Source organism: Lepidochelys kempii, chromosome 11, assembly GCF_965140285.1.
Source record: "Lepidochelys kempii isolate rLepKem1 chromosome 11, rLepKem1.hap1, whole genome shotgun sequence".
Taxonomy (NCBI): Eukaryota; Metazoa; Chordata; order Testudines; family Cheloniidae; genus Lepidochelys; species Lepidochelys kempii.
The window spans coordinates 36,614,111-36,636,840 of record NC_136390.1 but is presented as its reverse complement, the minus strand read 5'-3'; the positions used below and the strand labels follow the sequence as shown (position 1 = coordinate 36,636,840).

Sequence of the window (22,730 nt, the reverse complement as noted above, 5' to 3'; positions counted from 1 at the left end):
TTATATCTAGATGAAATGTGCATATTTCATATAGGACCTAATATAGTTACAGAATTATTTAACTTTTTTTGTTTCAAATACACAGCCAAAGTTTGTGTGTACACAAACAGAAATAGGATTTCAAGGCTAACATAAGTAACTGGAGTGTGCTGTAAAGTTTGTTTGTTTATATGCAAAATATGAGTAGAGGTACATATAAAACTGTAAGTTTTAGTGATACTGGAGAGAGTGTAAAGTTTGCTATTGGGAATATGTTTGAAAAAAGTCAAGAGTATATGTAGCAAATGATATTTGATTTTTTTAAAATGGCATTCAGTTGGGCCCATACCTACTGTAATCTGACCATTAGACCTTTTAAAATGCATTGTAAATATAATACATACAGGTACAAATGTTTTTTATTTTAAATAGTTCATGTACTCTAGTTTAATTTGTAGCACGAATTGAAAGAGGGATTTACTTTATTTCTAATCTGTTTGTCCAGCAAATACGGAACTTAATTTAAAAATGTTCTAAATATATGTGTGTGTTTAGATAATTACGCAACTCTGTCCCGTTTAATTGATCTGTTAAGAAGAGCTGGGAAGCTAGAAGAAGTTCCAAGATTTCTTATTATGGCAGAGAAACATTCCTCTAGAGCAAAACTCGAGCCAGGTTTTCATTATTGCAAAGGACTGTATCTTTGGTAGGTACAGTTATAATTGATAACACTTATTGGGTAACTATATTATATATGAAAAGATAGAAAAAATTTCTTTGAAATTCATTACAACTCTGAACTTCGTATTATTACATTGGTAGCTACTTGGCTAGGAAGTCTAGATTCAGTTACTGGGATTTTAGGAGAGATTTCCTTTTCTTTTCTGAAAAACACTTTGCATGTGTCATTTCTAGAAAATGTAGCTAATTAATTGTATCTGTCTCTAATACTCCTTTCCCTACTGTATCTGATGCTATTTCATGTGGAATTTTTTGCTGTTTTAATGCAAGTAGTAGTTACATTCTCAGAACTTAATATGTACACAATAAAAATACGTACCTAGTTTATTTTGAAGGCTACATTTTTCTTCTTTATTTTATTTAGCTTCTTGTCCAAACTGAAAGTATTTTTCATAACTTGTCTAGGTATACTGGCGAACCAAATGATGCACTTCGACATTTTAATAGAGCCCGGAAAGACAGTGACTGGGGACAGAATGCAGTTTATAACATGATCGAAATTTGTTTGAACCCAGATAATGAAACTATAGGTGGTGAAGTGTTTGAAAATCTGGATGGTGACATAGGGTGAGTTTAAAAATAAATACATTTTTTTTCTTGATAACACTTTGGGATCCTAGTCTAAGTTTGAATAGACAATAAGAGAGAGAGAGCCTAAGTGTGGCACATTAAAATAAGAAAGCTACCAAATTGCAGCAAGACGATTAAGGGAATTCTGTTCTGGAACCCTAGACATTTGTAGGATGCCTTTCACTATAATTTAGAATAACTTTCAGTACAGAAGAGAACCAATATAGAATAGTCATATAAAGGTAACTATTGTATGTAACAGTGTAACGATTTTAGTATGTTATCAGTTATAGTTTGTAGCTTATTTAATAGTAGTATTGCATAACAATTGGGTGTTTTGTAAACTCTTTCTTTCTAATGTATAGTAATTCCACAGAGAAACAGGAGTCTGTGCAGCTGGCTGTGAGAACAGCAGAAAAACTTTTGAAGGAACTCAAGCCCCAGACCATTCAGGGTCACATTCAGCTTCGTATCATGGAAAACTATTGCCTAATGGGAACCAAACAGAAATCAAATGTTGAACAAGCACTAAATACTTTCACTGAAGTAGTTGTTACTGAGGTTGGTGATTTTTCTCCCGCCACTCCCCCCCTCCTTCCCTTCCTCCACAAAAAAGTACTTTTGGGTTTTTTATAATTTTTCTTGAGTTTAAGTTAAGAAATATTATGAGATACTTAATATTATCAGATCTGAGAATTTGTTCCCTACTAGGTAGAGAATGATTTTTGAAAATTTAGCAACAAAACATGCTTGAAGAAGCATTCTCTCTTGTTGATACAACATTTGTGGTTGAGTTTGCAAATTTATTAAGAAATTGGTAACTAGGCTTACCACGCTTCTTAAAATGAAACTGATTTTTTGCTTAGTAACTTCGTCTAAGTCCAGATAATGAGCTTGGGATATGATTCCCAGCTCACATACACATTTGCGCTCTCTCTCATCTGAGCTAGCATGCTAAAATAGTAGTGAACCTACAGTAGGGCAGGCAGCGGCAGCATGGGATAGCCTCCCTGAGTATAAACCCAGTGGGTACATACTCAGGCGGCTAGCCCATACTGCTGCTGCGTGTGCCATTATGGTTATGCTACTGTTCTTAGTTCAATAGTTCAGTGAGCACTTGAGTATGCATACGTGAGCTGGGAATTGCACCCCTACCTCATAGTGTAGATGTAGCTTTCATGTAGTCTAATTCCCAGTGTTTTTAAAACTGCATGACCAATAACACATCAATTCTAAATTCATTCCATGTCCAATAACTTCAAAATTGGATGCTTTTATGTATTTTCATTGGCATTTCATTGACATTTGGTTTGGGTCTTAGCTTCTAGTTTTATCTTTCTGTAGCTGCTCAGTAACAGTATAACTTAAAAAACTTAATTTTGTTCTTAAAATGTTTTATTGCAGAAGGATCATATCCCAGCACTTTTGGGAATGGCCACAGCCTACATGATCTTAAAACAAACTCCACGAGCCAGAAATCAGTTGAAACGCATTTCAAAAATGAACTGGAATCCCATAGATGCAGAGGAGTTTGAAAAAAGTTGGCTCCTTCTTGCTGATATTTATATTCAATCTGCAAAATATGATATGGCTGGTGAACTATTAAAACGGTGTCTTCGCCATAACAGGGTAAGTGACAGAACAGTAAAGAGTAATCTTCCATATACTTATCTGTATGCTTTATTTTTAAATTTGCCCGCGAAAATGTATTTTATTTCAAAATTGATTTTTCTTATGTGGGGGAAATGAACTTGGAAAGAGTAAAAGACTAGCCGTTTACCCTTGAGAACAGGAAATGAATGCATCTGCAGATGCTACCTAATGAGCTGTCAGTAATTTATGCAGGTTTAAGCTGTGTTGAGGCACTATGGGCTGAAGGTGTCTATGGAATGTCAAGAATGCATCTCATTATGAATCTGATTCGGGGCTAATGAAAATTGCAGACAAATATAAATTGTGGACATTTTCCCTATTTTTGAATGCGTTATGTGTAGCTGCGTATACAATTTTGTATGTTAACAACATGTCTTATAAGCCCTATTTTACAAATTAATCTACATAAATTTTTAGTTTTTCTGATACTTGCACTGAGGAGTTGCTTTTCTCTGGATTCTGAAGCTTCTAATGTTTTTATTGGGCACATGGGATTTCTGACCTGGCAAGCTGCCAGAAGCTCTGCTTGGATGGTAGGAAGTCAGCAGCTTTAGCTCTCCTGCTTAATATTTCCCATTATTTTGTTTCTCCTTGGTGGTTGAGAGCTTTCTTTTCCTTTCTGCTTATATATATCTCACCTTCCTTCAGATGAGGCAAATTTAAGAGGCTTTTTCCTCTGCAGAGACCATACCGCAGGGTTCAGCCTTAGCATCCTGCAGGTTCATGTAGCTGCTTTTTAGGTATCTTTTAGATTTCATCTGCTGAATAGCAAGACACTACACCCTCATGTTTCTAGAGTCATCAAAGTAGAACTTATGTTTCGTTCTCCTATCAAATCTCCTGCTGTGCTTAGAAGCTTAGTTTAGTTCTGGAACTGATAATGTTCCTCTAATCAAAAATGTGCTGCCAGCAGAGGCTCCCTCTTTTACGCATAGTGGGTTAAGCATGAGAGCTTCCTCTGATTACAGTTGTGACAGGATGACTTTGGGTCAGAGGTGGTCTTTCAAGTAGGCTGTGTATTTGTTTTTATATTTAAGTAATCCACTAGTCATAATAATTCATTTCTAGTAATTTAACAGTCTTTGTTAGATACATAGTTAACATATATACAGAGCATTTTAGTTCAGGTCAATCTGTCAGTCTAACCTAAAACTAGCTGCCTGCTCCAATTGTCAGCTTCCACACTGTAGATTCTATTAGTTCTCCTACAGTCACAATAACAGCACTGGCTGGTCTAAATCTAGTGCCTTTCACTCTGAAAACCAGTAGGTAACTTGAGCAGATCCTGGACCAGTGTGGTGGGGAGGGAGATGTCATGTGCTGCTGCTGAGATTCTATAGTAGCTGGGTTGATTAAGTTACAGCTCTGTTTAGAGGTGACAAATACAGATCATATCAAATTATTTTCTTTAAACATCTTTGTACCTCTGAAATATTTAGATAGATAATAAGGTTCTGAATAATGGAAGGGAGGGGAAAGTAAACTGGAAGGATACAAAAAGATTGCATTCCAGGTCTCCAGCACTAGAGCACAAGGAAGAGATGCCCATTCCCACATTGGCCTCCAATCCATGTGCTGTGAAGAAGGCCTGCAGGAATTGTACTGTGCAGATAAAAATGGTTGCTAAAGTTTTTTGGTTTGGGTTTTTTTAAAATCACCTGTATGTTTATGGAAATAATATTTTCCACAAGCATTCTGAGTTACAAATTTGACTGACAAAATACATTATTTTGGTGAACAGGTTTTTAGGATTGCTTTTTACAATCGGAAATGAACGATGTATGTACATTTTGAATGAGAGAGCATATGTAAACACTTCGTCATGCAACATGGGTTTGTGTCCATTTAAAACATGTAGATTTGGTTTAGATCGCAGACCATATTCTGTGTTAGGTTACAAAGTCAAAGAGAGCTTTGTTTCCAAAGCTAGAAGCTTTCCATAGAATCAATGGCTTTTTTATATATTTATTTAAAAAATACAATTCAAGAACCACTTACAGACCACAGACTTCTTCGTAAGAAAAATCATGGATGATTTTGTATTCCAGTTTTCCAGATGATCTCTGGTTGGTCTTGCAGGTTATAAATTGAAACCATTTCCTCTTAGACATAGGAAGTTCAATCTAAAACAGTTTTGAATAGTTAAGATGAAGTTGAATATAATACAGGTATCTGCATTTGTCTTGTCCCTAGTGTAAATAGTTAGCATGCTAAATGAATAATTAGGACATTAAGTAGAATTCTGTAACTTCTTTACAGAAAATACTCAGTTTAGTGGCAGGGCAATACATCTTTTATAAACCATTCAAAATGAGACTTCCAAAAAGCTTGTTTATTTTCAGAATTGTTGCTAATTGTGAGCATGCTCTGCTTTATATGTTTAATATGGAGATTCCTGTCTTTCTGTATTTTGTCAGTTTTATTACAGGCAGGGCTGGTAGTACTACCTATTCAGGTTGCCTGAAACGTCCCATTAGAAAATTGTAAACAATTTTCAGTTGTTTACAATTTTGCCAAACTATTTAACCATTCTGGCTGCAATTTTTCATGGCAGTTGTTTGTCTCAGGTTAAAAAAAAAAATTCTGGAAAATTTTAGCCAAAGCAGTTTAGCCTTTTTCTGGAATGAGGCTAGGGGAAAATACATTGTTTTGCCCATTTAAATAATCCTGGCAGCAGCCTTTCTTTGAAAAGCACTAGCATTCCTGTGAGCAGAGACTTGAAATTTGGTGGGGGAATGGCCTTTGTGTCAGGGATGTGCCTTTTGTTGTGCCCATGAAAATCCACCAAAATTTGGCCTACTTATAAACCTTTGAAAAATAGCAGTTCACACACGCTACAGGATAATAAGGGGTAAGTATGGCCAACGCTGATTTGTCAAGAACAAATCATGCTAAATCAATCTAATTTCCTTCTTTGATAGGTTAACTGGACTAGTTAATAGTGGGGAAGCAGCAGACATGATATATCTTGACTTTAGTAAGGTTTGAACACACTCCCACATGAGTCTTGTAAGCAAACTGGGGAAGTATGGTCTAAATGAAATTGTTAAATGGGGAGTCACTGGCTGAAAAACCATACAGAGTAGTTGTCTGTGATGCAGTGTCAGACTGGGAGGACTTTCAAAATGGGGACCGGCAGCAGTCTGTCCTGAGGTCGAAACTATTAAGTATTTTCATCAACAACTTTGATGATGAAGTAGAGAGAACATTTACAAATTTGCTGCTGAGGGGATGCAAACACTTTAGAAGACGGTATTAAAATTTAAATAAACTAGCTTAATAAATTAGAGAATTGGTCTGAAATCAATAAGATGAAATTCAGTGAAGACCAGTGCAAAGTATAAAACTTAAGAAGGAAAAATCAAATACATAAATACAAGATGGGGGAATAACTGGATAGGCAGCAGTACTGCAAACTGGGATGGAACACAAATTTGAGTGTCAGCAATGTGGTGTTATTGCAGAGAAGACAAATGTCATTCTGTGACGTCTTAGGAGGAGTGTTAGATGTAAGACACATGCGGTAATTGTTCTACTCAGGACTGGTGAAGTCTCAGCTGGAGTACTGTGTCCAGTTTTGTGCACCATAGTTTCAGAAAGATATGGACAAACTGGAGAGTGTCCAGAGGAAAGCAACAAAAATAAAGGTTTAGAAAACTGTGGCCTTTCAGGGAAGGTTGAAAGAGTTGGGCATAGTAGTCTAAAAAAGAGAAGACTAAGGGGGGGCATAATAGTCTTGAAAGACTTAGTGTTCTAAAGAGAACAGCACACAAGAACAGCAGTACTGTCAGACTAAAGGTGAATGGGAATCAGTTCTCCATGTCCATGAGGGGTAAGACAAGAAGCAATCGGCTTAATTTGCCTCAAGGGAGATTTATGTTAGATATTAAGTAAAGCTTTCTAACAATAAGGATAGTTAAGCATTGGAATGGGTTATATAGAGAGACTGGAATCTCCATTGCTAAAGAACAGGTTAGACAAATAACTGTCGGAGATGGTCTAGGTATGCTTAATCTTGCCTCAGCACAGGTGGTTGGACTGGATAACCTCTTGAGGTCTCTTATAGCCCTACATTTCTATGATTCTGTGCTCAGTTGTAGTTTCTTAGGGTGTGTCTATACTACGAAATTAGGTCAAATTTATAGAAGTCGGTTTTGTAGAAAGCGGTTTTATAGTCAATTGTGTGTCCCCCCACACAAATGCTCGAAGTGCATGTAGTCGGCGGAGAGTGTCCACAGTACTGAGGCAACCATCAACTTCCGGAGCGTTGCACTGTGGGTAGCTATCCCACAGTTCCTGCAGTCTCCGCCGCCCATTTGAATTCTGGGTAGAAATCCCAGTGCCTGATGGGGCTAAAACATTGTCACGGGTGGTTCTGGATACATATAGTCAGGCCCCCCTTCCCGCCCTCCATGAAAGCAAGGGCAGACAATTGTTTTGTGCCTTTTTTCTTGAGTTACCTATGCAGACGCCATACCATAGCAAGCATGGAGCCCGCTTAGCTAACCGTCATCGTATGTCTCCTGGGTGCTGGCAGACACAGTACTGCATTGCTACACAGCAACAGTTTATTGCCTTTTGGCAGCAGACAGTGCAGTATGACTGATAGCTGTCGTCCACTTAAGCCAGGGTGCTCTTTTAACTGACCTCAGTGAGGTCAGGGGTGCCTGGGCAAACATGAGAGTGACTCAGCCAGGTCATTTCCCTTTTAAGTTTAAGTTCCCTTCTGCAGCCAGCAGAAGATGATGGCCAGCAGTCATACTGCACCGTATTCTGCCGAGCACCCAAGAGATGACAATAGTTAGCGGTTGTACTGCACAGTCTGCTGCCAGCAAGATTTATAAAGATAGATGAAGTGGATCAAAACAAGAAATAGACCAGATTTGTTTTGTATTCATTTTCTCCTCCCTCCCTCCGTGAAATCAACGGCCTGCTAAACCCAGTTTTGAGTTCTGTCCTTGAGGTTTTGAGTTCTATCCTTGAGGGGGCCATTCTGTTTCTCGCAAAGCCACCCCCCTTTGGTGATTTTTTTAATTCCCTGTAAGCCAACCCTGTAAGCCATGGCGTCAGTCGCCCCTCCCTCCATCAGAGCAACGGCAGACAATCGTTCTGCGCCTTTTTTCTGTGCACTTGCCATACCTTGGCAAGCATGGAGCCCGCTCGCATCATTTTGGCAATTAGGAGCACATTAAACACCACACGCATTATCCAGCAGTATATGCAGCACCAGAACCTGGCAAAGTGATACCTGGGTGAGTAGGCGACGTCAGCGCGGTGACAAGAGTGATGCGGACATGGAGACAGACTTCCCTCAAAGCATGGGCCCTGGCAATGCGGACATCATGGTGCTAATGGGGCAGGTTCATGTGGTGGAACGCCGGTTCTGGGTTCAGGAAACAAGCACAGACTGGTGGGACCGCATAGTGTTACAGGTCTGGGACGATTCCCAGTGGCTGTGAAACTTTTGCATGCGTATGGGCACTTTCATGGAACTTTGTGATTTGCTTTCCCCTGCCCTGTGGCACAAGAATACCAAGATGAGAGCAGCCCTCACAGTTGAGAAGCGAGTGGCGATAGCTCTGTGGAAGTTTGCAACGCCAGACAACTACCGGTCAGGCGGGAATCAATTTGGAGTGGGAAAATCTACTGTGGGAGCTGCTGTGATGCAAGTAGCCAACGCAATCAAAGATCTGCTGATATGAAGGGTAGTGACCCTGGGAAATGTGCAGGTCATAGTGGATGGCTTTGCTGCAATGGGATTCCCTAACTGTGGTGGGGCTATAGACGGAATCCATATCCCTATCTTGGCACCAGAGCACCAAGCCGGCGAGTACATAAACAGCAAGGGGTACTTTTCAATTGTGCTGCAAGCACTGGTGGATCACAAGGGACGTTTCACCAACATCAACGTGGGATGGCCAGGAAAGGTACATGACGCTTGCATCTTCAGGAGCTCTGGTCTGTTTCAAAAGCTGCAGGAAGGGACTTTATTCCCAGACCAGAAAATAACTGTTGGGGATGTTGAAATGCCTATAGTTATCCTTGGGGACCCAGCCTACCCCTTAATGCCATGGCTCATGAAGCCGTACACAGGCAGCCTGGTCAGTAGTCAGGAGCTGTTCAACTACAGGCTGAGCAAGTGCAGAATGGTGGTAGAATGTGCATTTGGACCTTTAAAAGCACACTGGCGCAGTTTACTGACTCGGTTAGACTTCAGCGAAACCAATATTCCCACTGTTATTACTGCTTGCTGTGCGATCCACAATATCTGTGAGTAAGGGGGAGACGTTTATAGTGGGGAGGGAGGTTGAGGCAAATCACCTGGCCGCTGGTTACGCACAGCCAGACATCAGGTTAGAAGAGCACAGGAGGGCACGGTACGCATCAGAGAAGCTTTGAAGTTTCATGACTGGCCAGGCTACGGTGTGAAAGTTCTGTTTGTTTCTCCTTGATGAAACCCCCTGCCCTTTGGTTCACTCTACTTCCTTGTAAGCTAATCACCCTCCCCTCCTCCCTTCGATCACCGCTTGCAGAGGCAATAAAGTCATTGTTGATTCACATTCATGCATTCTTTATTAATTCATCACACAAATAGGGAGATAACTACCAAGGTAGCCCAGGAGGCGTGGTGGAGGAGAGAAGCACCAGAAGGGGTGGTGGAGGAGGGAAGGACAAGGCCACATGGCACTTTAAAAGTTTAAAACTTATTGAATTCCAGCCTTCTGTTGATTGGGCAGTCCTCTGGGGTGGAGTGGCTGGGTAGCCGGAGGCCCCCCCCACTGTGTTCTTGGGCGTCTGGGTAAGGAGGCTATGGAACTTGGGGAGGAGGGCAGTTGGTTACACAGGGGCTGTAACGGTGGTCTGTGCTTCTGCCTTTTCTGCAGCTCAACCATATGCTGGAGCATATTAGTTTGATCCTCCAGCAGCCTCAGCATTGAATCCTGTGTTGTCTCATCACCCTGCTGCCACCTTTCAGCTTCAGCCCTCTTTTCAGCCCGCCACCTCTCCTCCCGGTCATTTTGTGCTTTCCTGTACTCTGACATTGTCTGCCTCCATTCGTCTGTGCTCTGTCAGTGTGGGAGGACAGCATGAGCTCAGAGAACATTTCATTGCGAGTGCATTTTTTTTCGCCTTCTGATCTTTGCTAGCCTCTGGGAAGGAGAAGATCCTGTGATCCTTGAAACACAGGCAGCTGGTGGAGGGAAAAAAAAGGGACAGTGGTATTTAAAAAACATTTTATAGAACAATGGGTACACTCTTTCACAGTAAACCTTGCTGTTAACATTACATACATAGCACATGTGCTTTCGTTCCAAGGTCACATTTTGCCCCCCCCCCACCGCGTGGCTAGCCCCTCATCCGTCCCCCCTCCCCGTGGCTAACAGCAGGGAACATTTCTGTTCAGCCACAGGCAAACAGCGCAGCAGGAACGGGCACCTCTGAATGTCCCCTGAAGAAAAGCACCCTATTTCAACCAGGTGACCATGAATGATATCACTCTCCTGAAGATAATACAGAGAGATAAAGAACGGATGTTTGAACGCCAACAAACATACACTGCAATGCTTTGTTCTGCAATGATTCCCGAGTACATGTTACTGGCCTGGAGTGGTAAAGTGTCCTACCATGGTGGACGGAATAAGGCTGCCCTCCCCAGAAACCTTTTGCAAAGGCTTTGGGAGTACATCCAGGAGAGCCGTGAATGCCAGGGCAAATTAATCATTAAACATGCTTGCTTTTAAACCATGTATAGTATTTTAAAAGGTACACTCACCAGAGGTCCCGTCTGTGCCTGGCGGGTCCGGGAGGCAGCCTTGGGTGGGTTCAGGGGGTACTGGCTCCAGGTCCAAGGTGAGAAACAGTTCCTGGCTGTCGGGAAAACCGGTTTCTCCACATGCTTGCTGTGAGCTATCTACAGCCTCATCATCATCCTCTTCCTCGTCCCCAAAACCCGCTTCTGTGTTGTTTTTGACTCCTTCAATGGAGATGGAGACAACGCGGCTGGGGTAGTGGTGGCTGAACCCCTAAAATGGCATGCAGCTCATCATAGAAGCGGCATGTTTTGGGCTCTGACCCAGAGCAGCCGTTTGCCTCTCTGGTTTTCTGGTAGGCTTGCCTCAGCTCCTTAAGTTTCACACGGCACTGCTTCGGGTCCCTGTTATGGCCTCTGTCCTTCATGCCTTGGGAGATTTTGACATGTTTTGGCATTTTGAAAACTGGAACCTAGTTCTGATAGCACGGATTCCTCTCCCCATACAGCGATCGGATCCCATACCTTCCATTCAATCCATGCTGGAGCTCTTTTGCGATTCTGGGACTCCATCATGGTCACCTCTGCTGATGAGCTCTGCACTCACCTGCAGCTTGCCACGCTGGCCAAACAGGAAATTGAAATTCAAAAGTTCGTGGGCCTTTTCTTGTCTACCTGGCCAGTGCATCTGAGTGGAGAGTGCTGTCCACAGCGGTCACAATGGAACACTCTGGGATAGCTCCCAGAGGCCAATACCATCTAATTGTGTCCACAGTACCCCAAATTCGACCCGGTAAGGCCGATTTCAGCGCTAATCTCCTTTTTGGAGGTGGAGTAAGGAAATCGATTTTAAGAGCCCTTTAAGTTGGAAAAAAAGGGCTTCGTCGTGTGGACGGGTGCAGGGTTAAATCGATTTAACGCTGCTAAATTCGACTTCAACTCCTAGTGTAGACCAAGGCTGAGATATCTTCCCCAAAGATTCCATCTGCACTAAGCTTGCTCCAACAAGTACTGATCAGGACTTTCCCTGCAATTGCCGATGTAAGCATTGTGGGTAGTCTGGAAACTGAACTCAGAACAGGGGGCCAATCTGTCCTGTGCTTTCAATGGTCCCCGTGGTGGACCCACACAGTCTGGAGGAAGAAACTGCTTGATTCAAATGTAGAGGGGACAAGTGACTGACTTTGGGTGGTTGTCAGGGAGGAGATTGGGACAAAGCCTGGTGAGGGAGAAACTGGAAATGAGTGTTGGAGTGGAAGGTAGGACTGGGAGCCCAGGGAGGGTAAAGGGGGACTGAGGTTGGATGATGAGCCTGGGAGACAGTGGCACTTTCTGAGAAGAGACTGTGACAAGGAGTGGGGGAACACTGAGGTGAATGAGGAGCCTGGGCAGTGAGAGGAGATTAGGCCTGAGAGCCAGTGAAAATGGGGAGTGGTTGGGGGGGAACTGCAGGAACCGTGTCAATGGGAGCTTTGGGAGAGGTATCCACAGGTGAGGGCAATGCGTGGAGCACTCTGCTCCCACTCCCCCAGGGGCAGCAGGAATGTGGTGCCGGCCCCTTCCAGGAGCAGGGCGGGGCCAGGGCAGACAGGCAGGGAGCCTGCCTGGCTCCAATGCACATCACTGCTACCCCGGAGCTGCCCCAGGTAAGCGGTGCCGGGCTGGAGCCTGCACCCTGAACCCCTCCTGCACCCCGCACCCCAATTCCCTGCCCTGAGTCCCCAGCTGCACCTGCCTACAGTGTCCAACCCTCTGCCTTACCCCACCTGCACCCCAGCCCCCTTCCCTGTGCCCCCTCCCGCACTCCCTCCTGCACCCAGCCCCCTTCCCTGAGCCCCCTTATACACCCCACACCACTCATTTGCCCCAACCCCCTGCCCCAGCCATACATTCATGGCCCTGCATGCAATTTCCTCAACGAGATGTGGCCCTTGGGCCAAGAAGTTGGCCCACCTAGGTAGGTAGGTAGATGTGTTCAAAGCACAGCTTACATTGACTTCCGTTGCAGCTGTGTGGGAATACCACTTCTGTAAATCAGACCACGGGTCTCGAGTCAGGCACCCAGAAAATGAGGAACACGCAATTAATGACCACCTGTGAAGAGTTTCATTTAAATGACTTGCCTAGCATCATATATGAACTCTGCAACAAATGAAATTGCCCTACAGCCAACAGCTTCCTTAACTACACAATCCTGATTCATCCCTAGAGCAGTCTATGCTGTGCACTGAATGAGGTGGGGTCCTGTGAAAAATAGTATGTAATCAAGGGCTGTATTATCAGGCAAATACACAAGGGGACTGAATTAAAGTTGCACAGACAATCTCATTTCTGCCATTTCCTAGCTTTTGGGTGCTTGATTTTGCAACCTTAATGTTCTTTTCATATAGAGTGTGTGGATGTTCTAGATACAGAGGGGTGTGTGTGCGTGCGTGCACACACAATATAGATTGAAATACAGTTACATTACTAAACTGTTTTAAATAGATTTGTGTATAGAAACTGGATAGGCACTTGTTCTTGGTAGGCACCATCATGATTAGGCAGCTAATGGTAAGGATTGCATGTCTGGCTAATATGGTGAATACTTGTTAGGAAAGCAGGCTGTGACTGTCCTTTCACCAGTGTTCCATTGGACTGAAGAAGATGAAGGTTGATGGGATTCACTTTATACTCACTCCCACTGGTCTTGGGGAAGCCCGTTTTGGGTGGCAGTGGTGAATTTTATAAAATGTCTTTTATGCAAATAAAGCCCGCAACAACTAATAAGAAAATAATCAGATTGACCGATCATGCTGCTAGAAAAGTTATTTTTCATTAGCTATTTACTTTTATGTGGGTTCATTCTTAGCTTTGTTTCATGGTATTGCAAACTGATAAGCAACTTGCGAGTTACATGGAGCATCATTTACAAAACCATCAAGTCATGGAATCCCTTCCAGTTTTTACTTTAAAGCACAGCTTTTGATAAGCATACATGGTAATAAACATTTTTAGGAGACTAAGAATAATAAAATTAGCTTTTATTGAAAATATTTAATGTTTATAATTTGTTAGTAAAATGTATCAATTTTTATTTGAAAGCTGTTTTCTTAGACTATGAATATTTCTTTTAAGTAGCCAAACTTTGGTTATCTCAGCATGGGGCGTGGGGTTCCTTCTCTCCTGCAAACTCTGATCATCTTGTACTCCTTCTGCATGTTGTCTGGCCCTATTGTGGTAGCCAGTGCTTCACCCAATGGGAAAGCCAACTAACTGCCCCAGAAGAGTGTGTCCCTAAAATGCTTTGCACTGCTGAGTGGTGACAGGCATAATAACTGTCACTGGGAAGATGTTTCACTCAATGCTATTGGGGGCCATATACCTAATCCTGGCCCTCTGGACCTAATACATTCAGGCAGTTCTAATCAGAAAAATGCTTCCAGCAAGAGCCACTAGGACAATGTAAGATTTCAGAGTAGCAGTCATGTTAGTCTGTATCCGCAAAAATAGGAGTACTTGTGGCACCTTAGAGACTAAAATTTATTTGAGCATAAGCTTTCTTGAGCTACAGCTCACTTCATCGGATGCATGCAGTGGAAAATACAGTGGGGAGATTTATATACACAGAGAACATGAAACAATGGGTGTTACCATACACACTGTAACGAGAGTGATCAGGTAAGGTGAGCTATTACCAGCAGGAGAGTAGGGGGGAAAAAACCTTTTGTAGTGATAATCAAGGTGGGCCATTTCCAGCAGTTGACAAGAATGTGTGAGGAACAGTACGGGGGGAAATAAACATGGGGAAAGAGTTTTACTTTGTGTAATGACACATCCACTCCCGGTCTTTATTCAAGCCTAAGTTAATTGTATTCAGTTTGCAAATTAATTCCAATTCAACAGTCTCGTTAGTCTGTTTTTGAAGTTTTTTTTGTTGAAGAATTGCCACTTTTAGGTCTGTAATCGAGTGACCAAAGAGATTGAAATGTTCTCCGACTGGTTTTTGAATGTTATAATTCTTGACGTCTGATTTGTGTCCATTTATCCTTTTACGTAGAGCACTTCCTTCTTTTCCTCTTAACCTACTCACCTTCCCCCCCGCCCCGTTGAGCAACTCTTTTTCTCAGCCTCTTACTTTGGTTGAGGATCTTGCACAGAATTACACAAATGGGATTTGTCTTGTCCGGACTTTAATCCAGAATGTTTTGTCACAGAAATTAGTAACATCATGTAATTGTATACGCTTTCCAAACTGCGTATATTCATATTATTTGATTGTCAGTACTGCATATGTTTCTCTAAATAAAGTTTTGAAATACATGTAGTCAACATTTATATTTTGTAGTCCTGTTGCAAAGCCTATGAATATATGGGATACATAATGGAAAAGGAGCAAGCATATAAAGACGCAGCAGTAAATTATGAGATGGCCTGGAAGTACGGAAACCAAACAAATCCAACAATAGGTATGTTTACACAATCTACATTTTTATCCTGTGGTAATACAAAAGAACAGAAACAATGACTCTTTATTGGTAAGACTGCATTTAATTTTCTCTATAAGTAAAATATCTTCTCCGATTGTCTTCCTGTGAAAATTCAGCTGTTTAGAGATCTACATTACAACATATGAGAGAGCCTTCATGGCAAGATATAGCTGTTTGAGTTGGTACTTTGACAAGACTCTCAGCAATTTACAGCTCCTGTTCTTCAAGTAGTGTTCCTCTAAGTGCTCCTCTCCAGGAGTGCATACGCCTCTTGAGCCCTTGATTGGAGATTTTCTATTAGAAGTGTCTGTTCAGCCTGCGCATGCACTCTATACAACTTTATGCTGCACATTGAGGGTATATAGGGCTTGTGGATGAACCACCTTCAGTTCCTTCTCTTAATTTTTCAGTGTGAGACAGAGCTCGATCGTGTCTGCCTTGTGCGTACCTCTGTGTGTTCTACAGCTGTTCTGTTAGTTTAGTGTTCTTAGTTAATGTTAGTTATTTTAGTATAGAATTACTTAGATACTAGAGAAGACTGATCTTTTTTCCTCTCCTTTTTTCTCCTATTTTTCTGGGGAGCCCTATCAGTCTGGCTGGGTGTGCCTGGCTCATAACATTTCAAATTGCCTCTCTTGTTAGTAGGCTATCTCAGTCAGCGATGGCCACTCTAAGAGCTGGTCTACACTAGAAGTGTTATGCCACTGTAGCGTGTCTGGTGAAGACGTTCTATGCCAATGGGAGAGCACTCTCCCATCGGCATAATTACTCCACCTCTGCGAGAGGCAGAAGCTAAGTTGGCGGGAGAGCATCTTCCGCCGACGTAGTGCCAGTGTGGTCAGTGCTTAGGTCGCTGTAACTTGCAGTGCTCGTTGGGGGTGGTCTTTTTCACACCCCTAAGTGATGTAAGTTAGATCAACTTAGGGCAGGTCTACACTATTGGTTAAGTGTGTCTGTTGCTTGGGAGAGTCTCATCTCTCCCAAAAGTGTAACTTTTGCCTAGCTCTCAAATTTAGAGCACAGAAGACCCAGGAAACCAAATTGAGACTTCTGATGATGGAGCACTCCCTTAGACCTGCTTCTGAGTGAGGTCAGTAGACCTTATCCCTATACATCTGTCTCTGGATGGATCCAGCACCCTTTGACTTAGGCCCAGGTCTCCCCTAGGAAGGGGAAGACTTTGGAGGACTCAAGGAAAGCTCCAGAGAAGAGCTCATCACAAGGAGCTGGCTCCCAAAAGGCCCCAATCTCATGCTAGTCCACTGTGTCGGAGGCCTCAACCTCTCAGCTTGGTACTGTGGAGGCGAAAGACTTCCTTCCTCCCATACCAGCAAGTCTGGGAGATCCAAGAGTGCTTTGGAGAAGCACAGATTCAGCAGGCCCCAGGTCCCATCTATAAAGGACAGGGATGCCTAGGATATATACACTCCTTTAGAATTACACTGTCTACATCACACTTACCATCAGCATCTTCTCTCTCATCACCGTCAGTACTGGGCAAATTGAAGCACCAAGCACTTTCTGCCTTGGCACTGACACAGTCTAGCTCAACTGCTGCACTGGTACTGACCCACTCAGTGCTGCAGGAATTCAGCTACTCCAGAGACCTAGTCAGTCTTAGACGAGCCAGAATACCCACTATTTATGGGTACCAATTGACTCTTGGTACTGATACCCCGATCTCCAGATTACCATTCCTTCCCGATACTGCAAGTCACTCTGCTTTTTTCTACTGGGGCCCCATCACTGGAGGACATTGAGGAGGATGAAGGAGCGATTCAGTCAGTCTCTTCTATATCAGTTCAGTGTTCCCCTCCACATCCATACAGGAACCCGTACTTCAACAAGGATCTTTGTCCATGACCGGGATAGTGGGATCAGCCCTGGGTGCCACCCCCTGTCCTGTATGGGCTCCCACCACTGGCCATATCAGGGTTCTTGGGCTTTGTATTGGCAGCAATTTACCAGATCTCCAGCTCCATTACACCAAGAAGCTAGGTTTGCACAGTCCCCTCTACCAACCCCGCAGCACGAGATGTTTGAAGAACAGGAGGTTAGGACAGATAAAGGGGTCACCCCGCAAAATCATATTTCATCCTCATCTCTAGACGAGGTGGTCATGCCTCTGCCACCATCAATGGCTGCTAATTTCTGTCAATTCCACGTCTTGTGGAGGAGGTGGCTGCCACTTTCAGATACCTCTTGGGGAGATCAAAGACTTGCAACTCTAGCTACTGGACATTCTGCAGTCAGCAACATCCACCCAGGTTGGTGCTACCCATTAATGAAGCGCTCCTGGATCCAACGAAGACTATGTAGCAAAAGCCTGCTCCTATCTCACCAACTTGTAAACGGGCAGATAAGAAATATTATGTTTCTCCCAGGGACTCTGAATTTTTGTTTGTCCACTCCTTGCCTAATTTCCTGGTGGTGTGCTGTAAATGAGCAGGGTAAGCAGCATTATTCAGGGTTCACCCCGACGATAAAAATCAGAAGAGGTTAAACTTTTTTGGCTGAAAGTCTTGCTCATCTGTGACCCTCCAATTTCAGATCATAAACTGTCAGGGGATCATGGCCAAGTACAACTTCATGAAATACAATAAATTTACAGCCTTTATTGAACATATTTCACAGAAGCACAGAGAACACTTTCACACTATCATCACAGAGCGTCAGTTATTAGCCAGAACCTCTCTTTAAGCAGCCTTAGGTGTTGCAGACATCATCACTAGATCCATCTCCATAGAGGTTGTTATGCATAAGGCATCCTGGCTCCAGCTCTCTCAAGGTTCCTGTGGGAGGTTCAGAGTACTGTTGAAGACCTCCCATTTGATGGTTGGAAGCTCTTCTTGGGGGGCCATGGATGAGTCCTTGCATGCACTGAAGGACTCCAGGGCCATGTTGAACTTTCTGGGTAAATACACCCCTGTGAACAAGAGGAGATTTTGTGTGTCTCAAATTGCCCAGAGAGCATAACTTACCTAATTCACTACCTTTCATAGAACCACTAAACCTGGGAGGAAGAGACAAAAATTCCAGAGAGAGAGAGCTAATAATCCTCCTTCAGCAAATAGCTATCACTGAAATAACAATTTTGACAGGATAGTTGAGGGTTTGATTCCTCCCTTGCCTCTAGTTTACAAGATGCAACCTTTTGCTCATTTCCCCAATTTTGGAGACTTTTTCCTTTTGCAACTGATTTGGTGGTGTATTACAACAAACACATGGGTCATACAGGTCATAACATCAGGCTATACCATCCACTTTGTATCCCTCGCATCTTCCCTCTTATTCCATTCCTCTCATGAGACTATACTGAGACCTGGTCTACACTGCCACTTAAGTCAATGTAAGTTATGTCACTCAGGGGTGTGAAAAAATCTCCCACCAACTTAGCTTCTGCCCTTGGGGGAGGTGAAGTACTAAAGTTGATGGAAGAGCACTCTCCCATCAACTTATCGCATCTTCACCAGACCCACTAAATTGATGCCATTGCATTGATCACACACCACCGATTTGGGAGGCAGTGTAGACAAGCCCTGAGTCAAGAAGTGCACTCAATGCTTCATTTAGGAGCTATGGAGGCAATCCTGTCCCTTCACATGGGGGAAAAGGTTTTACTCAAAGTATTTTCTTGCGCCAAAGAAGGACGGAGGATGGAGACTTATCTTAAATCTAAGACAACTGAACGTATTTGTAAAGTCTCAAAAGTTCAGGACTGTGTCTCTGGCAGCTGTAATTCTTTTCTAAAGGCATGAAAGTATGTTTGGGTCCTCAACTTACAGGACACCTATTTCCATATAGTGACTCACCCCACTCACAGGAAATACCTATATTTTACCGTGGGCCAAGAGCATTTTCAGTACTGATTACTTCTGTTTGGTCCCAGGGTATTTTCAAAGATTCTAGTGGTAGTAACTGCTTATCTTCAGCGAGAAGCAACTGTATTCTTCCAGTATCTCGATGACTGGCTACTCAAGGGCCAATCTTAGGAAAGAGTGCTGACCTCCACTCGGACAGCTCTTGCTCTCTTTCAGGAATTGGATTCCAACTAAATGTTTTAAAAACAAAAACAAAAAAATCTGTTAGCTCCAGTACAGGTAATTACAATTCATGGGGCCCAGGGCTTTCCTTCCCATGGACAGATTCATAATTTCGGCACATCTGGTCTATTCAAGGAAGCCCCAGTAAGGAACTATTTATAGGTCTGAGGTCATATGGCAGCTTGCGCCATTGTAACCGAGGATGAAAGATTATGCCTCCACTGCTTTCAGTGCTGGTTCTAAAGGACCTATTCCTTGACCAGAGACAGCTTGGACAAACAGGTCACAGTTTCCCTCAAGGTGAAGAGCTCTCTAGACTGGTGGAAGAATCAACTCAGTATCTATCCGCGTGTCTCCCCGTTTCCAACAATAACTGTGACAACTGACTCCTCATTGCTAGCATGGGTAGCATCCTCAGTATTCTCACAACGCAGAGCAGATGGTCATCTCAGGAATCTGGTCTCCCTATCAACCTGTGGGAACTCAGAGCAGTCAGGAACACTTGCCTTCAGTTCCTACCCCTCACCAGGGGCAACTCAATCAGGATCATGACAGTGTTGCTTGCATGTTCTGTATCAACAAACAGGAAAAGCAAGATACCCCTCCCTGTGCACTGAAGCTATAAAGTTGTGGAACTTATGGTACAGCCCATCAGAATCCGATCTCAGCCATTTATCTTCTTACCAGCAGGCACTTCTCTCAAGATTCCGAATGGGAATTGGAGACTCAAGTTCTTCACAGGATATTTGAACAGTGGGGACATCCATTGGTGGACCTATTTGCAACATTCAGCAATAAGTGTCTCCTGTTCTGCTCAAGAGGAGGCCTAAGTTGCCACTCTTTGGAACATGCCTTTCTGCTTCCCTGGACAAAGGTCATCTTCTACACATTCTCTCCAACATTGCTAATACTGAGAGTGAGGAACAAGATCAGACAGGACAAAGATAGTTAGTTATCTTTATAGTACCGACCTGCTTCATCTGCGTGTTTGGTAGCCTTACCTGCTTCATCTGCGTGTCCAACTGGCATTCAAGCTTCCGATCATCCCTCATCTCCTGTTCCAAGGTGCAGGTTTTGTGCTTCACCCCAACCTATAAGTCCTCCTTCTCTGAGATGGTTCACAGGATTAGAATCCACTGCTCAACAGGAGTACGATGGCTATTACTAAACCTTAGAAAGTCAGCTCAAATTACTTCAGACTGGTATCACTGTGTTGTACCTGAATACTCTTTGTTTTCAGACATCTTATTTTACCTGCTGAGCCTGAAGACACCAGGGTTATCAGTTAGCTCTATTAAGGTTCATCTGGCCACGATATCCGCATTTCATCCCCCGCTAGAAAGGTTTTTCATATTTGCTTACTTTAGGTCCTCAAGATTTATTAAGGATTTAGGGAACCACTACCTCCAGGTTAAAGATCCTATTCCTACTTGGGAATCTCAACCTGGTACTTAAATACTTCATCAGATTTCCATTTGAACCCGTGGCAAGCTACTCCTTGCTTCACTTATCTATGAAGGTGGTCTTTCTAGTAGCTATCAAGTTCGCCTGCAGGGTGGGGAAATTGTAGCCGAGATGGCAGACCCCCACCCCTTCCCACTCCCATTTACAGTGTTTTTCAAAGACAGGTTCTCTTTATGGCCTCACCCTAAATTCTTACCTAAAGCGTTGTCAGATTTTCATCTTAACCAGTGCATTTATTTACCTGTATTTTTCACAAAACCAAGTAAATCTCAGCGTGAGACCTTTAATACATTAGGTGTTAGATGGGCCTTTTATCAGATAGAAGCAAGCAGTTTCGGAAATCACCTAGACAGTGTTCACAGCAGAGAGATCCATGGGGTCCCTGATCTCTACACAGAGACTTTTTCAAGGAGGATCTCTGGGTGTGTTACATGCTATGCAGCTGATGATCCCCCTTCCCCTCCCAAAAAGGGTAATCGCACACACTACCAGATTGTTCTTGAATAAAATTTCGGAAGTTGCCTACATTCTGATGTATGCAGAGCTGCTACATGGGCCTCAGTGCATACTTTCACTAAACACTATGTCTTGATCTACACGGTCAGATCTGATGCTGAGCTTGGTAATTCTGTACTGTCTTCAGTCATGGACTCAATTCTGAAATTCCCTCTTCCCTTTGGGTATACTGCTCAGGAATCACCTCAAGCAGAGCAAGCAAAGAGACACTGTTAGAAGTTGTTACTCACCCTATGCAGTGGGCGGTAGTTTTTTTGAGATGTGGCCCTGCACAAGGTAAGTAACCTTTTCTTCTAGTGGACTTCCCACAAGCTTCGATTTTTGGAACCCATTATGGTTCACTGTTTCTATATGCAACTTGCATATTGCCTATAAATATAGTATTCATTTTGAATATGCATTATGCTACTTATGTATGAATTAGTGGCTCAGCTTTGTGACTTTGTTCTTACTATTTAATTTTGATCAGATATATGCATATCATTTTTAAACTATGTAAATTAAAAATTCTTATCTCCAACTCAAGATTGGTAACCAATTAAAAACTATTCGGGATATTTTTAAAGTTCCACTTAAGACAGTCAGTCAGTGAATTCAACTATTGGAATATGTGTTTGGTCTCCTACTTTTAGACCATTCTATACAGAAGAATGTACAAAAACTGTACACAGGAGGCAGACTTTTTATTGAAATAAAACCTACCTCCACACTCACAGGATGGTGGTTTCCAAAGTTCAGTTCCCGCTTTTGGACTGTGTTGATGGCATCTCAAAAAAATGAACAGTTTACAATGCACCCTCTTACAGGCTTCTCTTGTACTTTTTTTAAAGGATGTGGAATGATAATGGTATTCTAGATTGCATAGAAAACAGTTTTCATAATGTACAGCTCTACCTTGTATACAATAAATTGCTGCATCATTTACTTCTGTAGGTGCAGTTCCTAAATCTCCTTGTCTCAGGTTCACACATTTTTTTAAGTGAACTGTATATTAGAGAGGAACTACAGTGTCTGTAAAGGAACTACATTTGTTATCAACTTAAAACACAATAATCTACAGGTTTAGGCAGTTACCTAAAAGTTCCTAGGTGTACTTGTCTACAGAAAATAAGGAAGGTCAGAGTGCACCAAGAAAAGCTTTTAAGGGTCTAAAGGTTGGAAAGGAAACAAAATAGGAAAAGGAGGCAGATAGGAAGCTGGGAACATCTTTCCATAAAGAGAAAGAGATTACTGAAGTGTTCATTTTGCATGCTCGTAATGAACAAGAATGATCAAATGGTAACTGGCCTTCGCCAAGGCTTCTGAGCTAATCTTTCTTGAAGATCTTTTCCTAGGAGGAGAAAGTGGAGAACAGTGAATTATATCTACGGGTTTCACACTGAGGGGCTGGCCTATGGAGTGTCTGGATGGTGTCATAAAGATACTCAAATAACTATGTTTTGAAGAAGCTGCCTCAACAGACCAAGGCCCAAGAGAAATGTTGATTTCAATGAGGCCAGCACAGAACTTGCCCATCAACTTTCTTGAAACATTTTGGGGGGCGTG

At 42.8% G+C, this 22,730-nt stretch overlaps 1 protein-coding gene and 1 long non-coding RNA gene across 11 annotated transcripts in view; one reads left to right on the top strand and one right to left on the bottom strand.

Annotated features, from left to right (window-relative positions):
* TTC21B (tetratricopeptide repeat domain 21B) overlaps window positions 1-22,730 on the top strand; it is a 103,329-nt gene that overhangs the window by 67,611 nt on the left and 12,988 nt on the right. For 4 of the 10 annotated variants that reach the window (XM_073305708.2, XM_073305710.2, XM_073305713.2 and 1 more), the window contains 6 exons: window positions 535-685; window positions 1,126-1,287; window positions 1,656-1,851; window positions 2,695-2,919; window positions 15,021-15,141; window positions 21,363-21,461. In XM_073305708.2, the coding sequence (XP_073161809.1) occupies window positions 535-685; window positions 1,126-1,287; window positions 1,656-1,851; window positions 2,695-2,919; window positions 15,021-15,141; window positions 21,363-21,461 (954 nt within the window). Of the gene's footprint in view, window positions 1-534; window positions 686-1,125; window positions 1,288-1,655; window positions 1,852-2,694; window positions 2,920-15,020; window positions 15,142-21,362; window positions 21,462-22,730 lie in introns of those variants that run through there. The other 6 variants (XM_073305712.2, XM_073305709.2, XM_073305711.1 and 3 more) reach the window with 3 other exon arrangements.
* Window positions 17,779-21,443, bottom strand: LOC140895605 (uncharacterized). Its single transcript, XR_012154285.1, has 3 exons — window positions 19,890-21,443; window positions 19,004-19,213; window positions 17,779-18,088 (listed from the first exon to the last, which is right to left on the bottom strand). It is a non-coding gene; the product is annotated as an uncharacterized LOC140895605 (long non-coding RNA).